The sequence below is a fragment of the Mirounga leonina genome, unplaced genomic scaffold, assembly GCF_011800145.1.
Source record: "Mirounga leonina isolate KUSES-001 unplaced genomic scaffold, KU_Mleo_1.0 Mir_154, whole genome shotgun sequence".
NCBI lineage: Eukaryota > Metazoa > Chordata > Mammalia > Carnivora > Phocidae > Mirounga > Mirounga leonina.
This window is the reverse complement of record NW_023270389.1, coordinates 55,694,016-55,704,743: the sequence shown is the minus strand read 5'-3', so window position 1 is coordinate 55,704,743 and position 10,728 is coordinate 55,694,016. Positions and strand designations below refer to the sequence as shown.

At 40.4% G+C, this 10,728-nt stretch overlaps 1 protein-coding gene across 1 annotated transcript in view; it reads left to right on the top strand.

The window, feature by feature from the left end:
* The first annotated feature begins 2,897 nt into the window (after nt 1-2,897).
* Nucleotides 2,898-10,728, top strand: part of METTL11B (methyltransferase like 11B) — a 33,684-nt gene continuing 25,853 nt past the window's right edge. Inside the window, 1 exon segment of the mRNA XM_035010839.1 lies at nt 2,898-3,193. Within this exon segment, the coding sequence (XP_034866730.1) occupies nt 3,040-3,193 (154 nt within the window). The 5' untranslated portion in view covers nt 2,898-3,039.

Genomic DNA, 10,728 nt, shown 5'->3' with positions numbered 1-10,728 from the left:
TCCCTTAGTTTTCTTCTTCTGCTGCTTAGTTTTCCCTATAGCAATACAAAATTTTGAAGGATAGATGAGCTTTAATGAGCTCTAATGGCACATTTCATTTGGATTTATTTTCTTTTCAACTTTGAAATTTGAAGATCCCTTACTTTTCTTCTGCTGCTGCCTAGTTTTCCCTATAGCAATAGAAAATTCTGAAGGATAGATGAGCTCTAATGAGCTCTAATGGCACATTTCATTTGGATTTATTTTCTTTTCAACTTTGAAATGCATCCAGTACAAATAATGTCCTGGGTAGGTGGTGAAATTTCAAGGTAAGAGGCAGTGTCACATTGAAAATAACCCAAGAAGAGCCATATAAACAAAGTATTTTCAAGACCTATAACTTATCAACTTTCTTCCAAAGATCATAATGATAATACCTAGCGCTTATTGAACATATACTGTGTGCCAACCATGGTGCTTTTTTTTTTTTACATGGAGTATATTTAGTTCTCACAATGAATATATGACATATATACTATTATCATTATCCTATTACAGAAGAGGGAAGTGAGGCTCAGAGACTAAGAATTCATCAAGGTTGTTCAATATGTAAGTGGTAGAAATGAGCTTCTATCTTGGACAAGTCTGTTTCAGTTAAGAGCCTTTCTTCTTAACACCATGAAATGCTCACTTGGTTTCCCTGTTCTGTTTGGTATCATCTACTTTATCTCCATCTTCATGAGAACTGAGTACAAATGAGGCAGGATGGTATTTGTGTTAGATGAGACTCCATGTTGCCAGCAATGCCAACTGAAGCTGGCATTAACAACAATAGATTTAGATAATGTATCAGCTTCCAACTGAAAATGGGACCTGGGAGAATACTGTGTATTGATTGGCTCAGGATGGGACGTTATAACTCTCCATGAACCACACACTGCAGCAAGGGGAAAATGGATAACTCAGATTGCAATTTGGGCAAGTCCTGAAGCCAGGGATGGGGATAATTTCATCAAAATTGAACGGCGGCCCCTTGAGGTGGATTGAGGGGAAATGGGAAAATAGAAGCTTAGGAAAATAAAGGAAAATAAGTCAGAGTCAAATAAATGGAATCCTTACTTCCTTGCCCAGTAAAATTAACATGTAAATGAAACATAAAGAAAGATCATGGTTAGATTCCACATCTTAGAAAACTTCCACTGATGATGTGTGAATTAGCTATCTATTACTGTGTTGAAACAAATTATTCCAAAATTAGGTCCTTAAAAGAAGATACATTTATTTCCATAGGTCAGTAACTTGGGCATAGCTTAGCTGGCTCAGGGATTTTTACCAAGTTGGTTGGGGGAAGATCTTCTTCCAAGCTCACTCAGTATTGTTGGTAGAATCTAGTTCCTCCTGTTGCACTCCAGGCCTGCTGTACTGAGGGCCTCTCCATAGGGCAGCTCCCAACAGGCACTGGCTTCCCTCAGAGCAAGCAAGCAACAGAGCAAAAAAAAAAAAGTCCAAGATAGTCTTTTTATATCCTAATCTTGGAAGTGACATCCTGTCATGTCTGCCATATTTTATTCTTTAGAAGTGAGTCAGTAAGTCTACCCCACTTTTAAGAAAGAGGATGACGCAAATGTGTGAATATCAAGCAGGAGCAGGGGATCTTTAGGGGCCATCTTAGATGCTGCCTACCATATTGTATGCATTGGTGCATCTGTGTGTGGGTGTCTACATTTGGAGTTGGTGGGTGGTCTGGAGTCAACATGATATGGGTCCAATAGAGTATTGAGTTCTTATGGACTTTCCTATTAAGGACATTAGGGGGATAAAATGGTAGTCATGTCTCCAGTAGGAAACAGATGGCATTTGCAAGTTGAGAGTTTGAGCCAGACTATAAAGGGACTATTTACAAAGGTGTAGGTAAGTATAGCAAAACTGCAAGGAATAGTGCATTATTCCAGGGCTTGTGACAGCCTGACACATCACTACCCCAAGGGCTGAAGCAGTAAAGGAGGGAGCAGTTATCAGAAGTAGGACAAGATATCTGTATGAGAAAACACTGGACAGGACCTGTGACTTTCCACCAAAGGAAGCAGTCAGCCTACGGCATCTCCACAGGGAAAGGGCCAGGGGAATAAATATATTGGCTCACTCTCCTCCAGTCCCTTGCTGTCACTACCCATTGGCTGAACTCAACTAGAACCGACAAGGCAAGGGAGTCTGCTGGTGTTGTCAACACAGCTCAGCCTCGGGGATACACAGTATGTGGGAAGAGTGGAGAATGGACCCAGAGGGATGATCAGAAGTACAGAAACCAAGTGAGTACTTATGAGGAAAATCATCCCCATGATAGAGAGAGAAGAAGAAACAGGCTTACAGGATGAGGTGTTGTTTAGAGCAAGTTAGATGGAAGGGTTTGGTTTGCTGGCAGAGATGGGTATTTAACATCAAAACAGGCTTTCATATAGTTGTGTCTCTTGAAGAATCCTTAGAAATGGGAAACACGTATCCACCCTTATGAAATGATTTGGGCTAGATTGCACTGATGAGAGGAGCCCGGTTGGTTAGGATGACTCTGAAGGGTCCTTGTAACTTGAGGATTCTGCGTTCCAGAAGGAGTGATGGAAATCAGGAAACAGGATCTCCTGTGAAATATTCCCCATGCTTTGAAATGGAAATTAGGCTCTTCCAATTTAGGAATCAAATTAAAGCAAATAGTCAGGGTGTTCGTGGGTTGTGCTCCTCCCTGTTTGAAGTGGCATCTAAAGAAGGCACGCTGCTTTTTCCTGGATGAAGCAGGATCGCACTCAGCCTGTTTTCATCTTTACTTAGCACCTTCTGGCTTGGAGTGGTGTCGCCCAAGCAGTCAGACAGGGCATGTGCCAGGAGCTTGACCTCCCGCGCCTGCTGCCCCTCCCCCACACCCCATGACAGCCTCTCTTGATACAGATGGACAGGGGCTGGTTTAAAATGACAGTCTCAAGTTCGTGTAGGAAGAGAAGGCTAATTGAAAGAAACAGCCAGGCAAGCTTCCTTTCTCTGTAGGAATAATTATCATACCCCTTCACCATGGCCCACCTGGGAGCCCATTTTGCCTTTAGATCCCACTGGCAGAAGACCGATGCTGAACTCTGTCGACACAGCATGTCCTTTATCCTTCACAAAGCCATTCGCAGTGACTTCTTTCAGAGTTATCTCTACCTGCTGGAAAAAATTCCCCTGGGTAAGTGAGTCAGAACTACTAGATAAGGGACAAGAAAGGGGGACTGTGTGAAGTCGTGGGACCTCTGCAAGAGTCCTTGTCCTTAGAACAAGGACACTTTTCAGATAAAAAGAACCCACAACCAGTGTCAGGGGGCTTAAATATTTCAATGGCCCTCTTTCTTGCAGGGTGCAAAGATCAGGTGCTGCCTGGCAAGTCAGGCCTCTATTTTGGGATTCCCATGCACACTCAGAAACTGTGATTTGCTTCCCTAGGTGTTGGCTGGCCTGAGTACCAGGCTTACAGAAATTCATTTCCTGAGTTTTGAAGGACATTTTTAATATTTGCCAAAATTGAGAGGGGGAACAAATTAGGTAATTCAAAGATGAGAGTATTAATGTGGTAGTATGGCAACTAAGAGTTAAAAAGAAAGACTAAATGATAAGGTGTCCTTGTTCTGTGTTTGTGTGTGTGTGTGTGTGTGTGTGTACATGAGCCCACACTCCACACAATCCTTTCTGGTTTTCCTGAGTCACAGTAATAGAGAGCCAAAAAGGAGCAGATTTTAGTCTGTTCTTTGAATATTAAGAAAAAAACCTGAGGCAGTGGTCTGGCTCCCTTTTCCCTATTTCCTCTAGTTTTCAGGGAATTAGACAATAGGGCGATAAAAAGCTTATCAGGTTTGTCTACACTACTTTTCTCAGCCTCTGTGAAAGGGGTTACTTCAAGGAACTCTTAACAGCACTGAAGAGGAAATAACTTGTGATTAAAGAGTGAAGTGTCCCCCTTTGATTTATATTTTCCCCCCAAGGAAAGCAGGACCAGTATGTATCAGCCCCAGTCTGTTTTCTTAAGCCCCATTGTGCACTTGATGTGGACAGCATTTCTAGACACCGTAGGGGCTATGTAATTCTTTGTACTGTGTTCAAGAAACTAGTTGCTAGCAGCCTACCAGATTTTCTTTGTATAAACCCATTTCTGAAGGGATCTTTAAATCTATACATACAATGCTTTCATCTCATACTTATGCAATGCTTCTTTAAAAATTTCCTTATTTTTGATTTTATTTGATCCTCACAGCTACACTAGGGATGGATAGGATAAGTATCACTATTTTTCCACTCCCACCTTCGCACCCTCACCCCCCATCTTACTTTTTCAAATGGAGAAAAGAAAATTCAGAGATGATGAGATCTAATCTAGACAGATCTCATTTAGATACCAAAGCAAGAACCCAAGACAAGAGCTTTTTCCGGTAGATCACACTGCCCATAAGTAATTCTTTTAGGATGTGTTATGCGTCTCATTTGTATCCAAATGGGAAAACTAGAGCAGTCCATTTGGAAGGTGAGAATGTTCTGGTTGCTCCACACACTAGCAGAGCACTGCTTTTCTAGAGACACTCTTGAGAGTCTTGTGTGTCCCATCTCAATAACAGTAGCTTGGTGGCCTTAGCTACCGTAGACTGGAGAAAGATATCAATTACAATGACTAAGATACTCACTAAGGGGCAGATGGCTGCCAAATTTTAAAAATAACTACTAGAGAGAAAAAGGAACTCAACTCTGAAAGTAGCAGAAGATAAATTAAAAAGGAAGAATAAAAAGTATCTTCTGAAAATCAGGTGAAAATTAATTGGGGAAAAGGAGACTATAATTTATTTTTGGTCTCAATCCCTTGTTTCTGATCAGTAGAGTCTTTCTGATTATACTAATTTTTCTCCTCTGTGAATGTGCTGATGGTTTATCAATGATTTCCAATCTTTAAAAAATTATTAAAAAAACCAAAAGTTTTGACAAAGTCTTCTATGGAAGCCAGTGTAAAACAGGAAAAAGTGAAAATTTTCTGCTTAGGGTTGGGGACAGGGTGTGTTCTCTGCTCTATCCCAGCCTCACCAGTGGCTCCTGAGGCACTTCTGTAACACCCATCGGTTTCCATTAATACTGTTTGAAAACCTTTAGTCCATTTCTAAGCCAAACATGACTCCATTTTACTTAGTCGGTTTTCCATAAATAGGTACTCCTTATTTTCTCTGACTCTGATGATTCAGCCCAGGAATTGGTTTCCCCTGAGAGTAACAGAGGTAGCCCTATCCACAGTACCTCATTGATTTTAGCAATCAGGGGCTATATTACTCTGTATGGACTATGCTATCCTGCAATAACAAACTAACCCTAAAATCTCAATGGCTGAGCATATAAAAGTTTATTTTATGTTTTTGCTGTATCATTTCAACATGCATTACGGGGGAGGGTCTGTGTTCCACGTAGGCATTCAGGGATCTAGGATGATAAAGGCTCCACCCTCTGGGACACTGCTAGTCACCATGGTAAGGAAAGATAGGAGCTAAAGTTTTGCCTGCTAGTCCATAAATATTTTGTCCCAGAGGGACATACATTACAACTGTTTAGATACCATTGCCCAGAACCAGTTACATGGCCCTGTCTAACTGCAAGGATGCTGAGCAATGTAAGGGAGTATATGTATATCCAGTCACTGGCAAATGTTTCTAATGGGGGAAAAACATTGCATTTTAGAGATAGAACCACTGGACATTTCTGATCAATTCAATTTAGTGTAAGAGACATTTACGGAGCTCTGTCGTGCAAAATGCTGTTCGGTGTATTGGAGAAGATTCAAACAATAAAACACAGTCTCTGTTCTTCAGAATTTTATAAACTGGAAATGGAGGCAAATCAACAAATAACTTTTTATTAATCCTTAAAAAGTTTAAATTAAGGTTACAGGAAAGGGAGGCTGTCAACTCTGTGAATACTCAGCTTTTTTTGCAGTGTTTTCTTGTCATGGCAGAAGCTAAAGCACCTCCAGGAGACTATAAGCTACTTGCAGGTGCAGAAAGGAACCAGCACATGTGTCTCATCCACCAGTATGACTTTGATCCAATTACAAGTCTTCCCCAAACCCTTGATTATCTTGCTTAACCCTTGGGTTTTGCCCCTAGGAGATTTATAAGTTCTATTTATGGAATGCATGTACCTCTATTAGTTTCCTGATGGGAATCTAGTTCCCATGACTCATTTATCTTGTCCTCTTCTATATCTATAAATTCAGCATTTACCATGGTTCCTGGCACATAGAAAGAACTCAGTATCTGTTCACAGCAGATTAAATGCCCCCTTAGTAATAATTAATTGCAAATCACTGAAGTCTTGAGTTCAAATTCTGATACTTCTACTGATAGAGAAAGTCACCACTGCAATTACTAAAGTCTCTGAATATCATTTTCCTCAGGGCAATTGAAAGCAATTGTATATAGTAAATAGTCAATGCTCAATAAGGATTAGTTTTTTCTGTCCCTTCCTCAGAGCCAGGCCTCTTTTAATGTCACCATGTGATCTTCTCTAGAACAGGCATTACCAAAGACGATAGGCTCAGCTCACTGTATGGGACTTTTCAGGCAGCAGGGGGTAGTAAGCTTTTCAGCATAAAATGAAAATTTAGCCAATGGAGTCCTCCCCATCTCCACTCAAATGTTTTGGAATTGGCTTCCCCTCCTTTTTGATGATTTAAAAACTTCATAGAAATGAAAATAAAGCCCTACTTTTGAAAGGTTAGGGAATGGATAGTGTAGAGCCTGCACAGAGAGCTTGTTGTTTGGGAAAATTCTTTGATTCCTTCTTTCCTGCCTTCCTCCTTCCAACTGCCTGCATTAGGTAGTCAGTCCCACAAGCACACTATGCAGGGACATTCAGTCATGGGGACATTTGCTGGAATATCCATGGCTAGCTTCAGAAATTTGTGGAGAAGCAAGAGCACACATACTGCAAATCTCCAATGAAGGCTTAGCTATGCCACTGAAGACAACACCTGTTCAGGAAGAAATGGGAGCAAGCCTGCTACTGTTCTCAGTGGTTTGCACGTTACTATCTCAGGGACTCCTGACCTATTAGGTGGTACTGTTTTTTTCCCCCACCTTATATACGAGGGACTGATGTGCTCTGGAGTTAAGTAACCTAATGAAGGTCATGTGGCTGTGAGTGGGGGAGCAGGGTTAGAACCCAGGCAGACTGACTCCAGAGTCTGCCTTTTTTGAGCCTCAAAATCAGGTTGCCTCCCAGTGAAAATGGCAACTTGAGTTATGTAGGCAGCAATTTAAGTTTTACCACGTTTTTTTTGACAGGAACATAAAACCTAGTCTATGAAGAGCATTGGCTTTGTACTGAGATAATCAACAAGATAGGCAGGCCAGTGAGTAGGTTCATGTAATCTAGTTATACTAGCACAAGTGCACTTGGGGGTTTGGAGTGAATGATTTTTCCAAAGGTGGCTGTTTGTGATCAAATAGGAAATAAATAGGAAAAAATTGTATGCATCTCCAGTTTGTATACCAGTGCTCAAGAGGGCTTATCTAAGGCCCAATGGAGATGTTTCTATAAGTTAACCACTCAATAATCCTCTAGCGCTATCCACAGTGTATTTCCGAGTACATAGAAGTCAATGACTATTTGTTAATCATACACTAAGAGTCTATTACTCCTGCACATCGTTAAAGGCTTAGTCTTATTTCACGTTTAGAACAGTGGTTCCACAGAGTTTAGCAGAATAGGGATGGGGTAGGACATGGCTATGACACTTCATTTCTATGTGATATTAAGTTACTAAATCTTTCTGAGTCTCTCACCACTCAGCTGCAAAATGGTGAATATAACCCAAGTATTGTGTTATTATTGTGAGAACTGAAAGAGATAATGTGAAGAGATAATGTGAAAGTGCTTAGTATAATGCCTGGTGCCTGGGAGGTACCCACCAATTTTTAGTACACATCCTTCACTTACCTCTTTCTTTCTACTGGAATAAGTTTCTAAGGAGGAAATTGATAACAATGGTCACCTCTTTGCCATTACAATTAAAAGCCAGAGTTAATAAAAACACTTCCCGTAAGACATGTGGGACTGTCAAATAAAACTCAGCATATAACCATTGGCATTTTTCAAATTGATTTTACCCCAATGGAGACATGGCTGCACAACTCATTGAACAGTGATACATTGTTCAAACGTTTGCTGTTACTTTTTTTATTATTATGTTATGTTAATCACCATACATTACATCATTCGTTTTTGATGTAGTGTTCCATGATTCATTGTTTGCGTATAACACCCAGTGCTCCATGCAGTACGTGCCCTCTTTAATACCCATCACCAGGCTAACCCATCTGCCAACCCCTCTGGAACCCTCAGTTTGTTTCTCAGTGTCCATAGTCTCATGGTTTGTCTCCCCTCTGATTTCCCCCCCTTCATTTTTCCCTTCCTGCTATCTTCTTCTTCTTCTTTTTAAACATATAGTGTATTATTTGTTTCAGAGGTACAGGTCTGTGATTCAACAGTCTTACACAATTCACGGTGCTCACCATAGCACATACCCTCCCCAATGTCTATCACCCTCAGTTTGTTTCCTGAGATTAAGAATTCCTCATATCATTGAGGTCATATGATACATGCTTTTCTCTGATTGACTAATTTTGCTCAGCATAATACCCTCCAGTTCCATCCACGTCATTGCAAATGGCAAGATTTCATTCCTTTTGATGGCTGCATAATATTCCGTTGTATATATATATACACCACATCGTCTTTATCCATTCATTTGTCGATGGACATTTTGGCTCTTTCCATAGTTTGGCTATTGTGGACATTGCTGCTATAAACATTGGGATGCACGTACCCCTTCGGATCCCTACATTTGTATCTTTGGAGTAAATACCCAGTAGTGCAATTGCTGGATCGCATGGTAGCTCTATTTTCAACTTTTTGAGGAACCTCCATACTGTTTTCCAGAGTGGCTGCACCAGCTTGCATTCCACCAACAGTGTAGGAGGGTTCCCCTTTCTCTGCATCCCTGCCAACATCTGTCATTTCCTGACTTGTTAATTTTAGCCATTCTGACTGGAATGAGGTGATATCTCATTGAGGGTTTGATTTGGATTACCCTGATGCCGAGTGATGTTGAGCACTTTTTCATGTGTCTGTTGGCCATTTGGACGTCTTCTTTGGAAAAATGTCTGTTCATGATTTCATTTATTCTTTGGGTGTTGAGTTTCATAAGTTCTTTATAGATTTTGAATACTAGCCCTTTATCTGATATGTCATTTGCAAATATCTTCTCCCATTCTGTTGGTTGTCTTTTGGTTTTGTTGACTGTTTCTTTTGCTGTGCAAAAGCTTATCTTGATGAAGTCCCAAAAGTTCATTTTTGCCCTTGCTTTCCTTGCCTTTGGTGATGTTTCTAGGAAGAAGTTGCTGAGGCTGAGATCGAAGAGGTTGCTGCTTGTGTTCTCCTTTAGGATTTTGATGGACTCCTGTCTCACATTTAGGTCTTTCAGCCATTTTGAGTCTATTTTTGTGTGTGGTGTAAGGAAATGGTCCAGTTTCATTCTTCTGCATGTGGCTGTCCAATTTTTCCAACACCACTTGTTGAAGAGACTGTCTTTTTTCCATTGGACATTCTTTCCTGCTTTGTCGAAGATTAGCTGACCATAGAGTCGAGGGTCCATTTCTGGGCTCTCTATTCTGTTCCATTGATCTATGTGTCTGTTTTTGTGCCAGTACCATACTGTCTTGATGATGACAGCTTTGTAATAGAGCTGGAAGTCCGGAATTGTAATGCTGCCAGCTTTGCTTTCTTTTTCAACATTCCTCTGGCTATTCAGGGTCTTTTCTGGTTCCATACAAATTTTAGGATTATTTGTTCCATTTCTTTGAAAAAAGTGGATGATATTTTGATAGGGATTGCTTTGAATGTGTAGATTGCTCTAGGTAGCATTAACATCTTCACAATATTTGTTCTTCCAATCCATGAGCATGGAACGTTTTTCCATTTCTTTGTGTCTTCTTCAATTTCTTTCATGAGTTTTCTGAGTACAGATTCTTTGCCTCTTTGGTTAGATTTACTCCTATGTATCTTATGGTTTTGGGTGCAATTGTAAATGGGATCTATTCCTTAATTTCTCTTTCTTCATCTTGTTGTTGGTATAGAAATGCCACTTAATTCTGTGCATTGATTTTCTATCCTGCCACTTCACTGAATTCCTGTATGAGTTCCAGCTGTTTTGGGGTGGAGACTTTTGGTATTTTCCACATAAAGTATCATATCATCTGCAAAGAGTGAGAGTTTGACTTCTTCTTTGCTGATTCAGATGCCTTTTATTTCTTTATGTTGTCTGTTGCTGTGGCTAGGACTTCTAATACTATGTTGAATAGCAGTGGTGATAGTGGACATCCCTGCTGTGCTCCTGACCTTAGGGGGAAAGCTCTCAGTTTTTCCCCACTGAGAATGATATTCGCTGTGGGTTTTTCATAGATGGCTTTTATGATATTGAGGTATGTACCCTCTATCCCTATACTCTGAAGAGTTTTGATCAAGAAAGGATGCTGTACTTTGTCAAATGCTTTTTCTGCATCTCTAGAGAGGATCATATGGTTCTTGGTCTTTCTTTTATTAATGTATTGTATCACATTGATTGATTTGCAGATGTGGAACCAACCTTGAAGCCCAGGGATAAATCCCACTTGGTCGTGGTTAATAATCCATTTAATG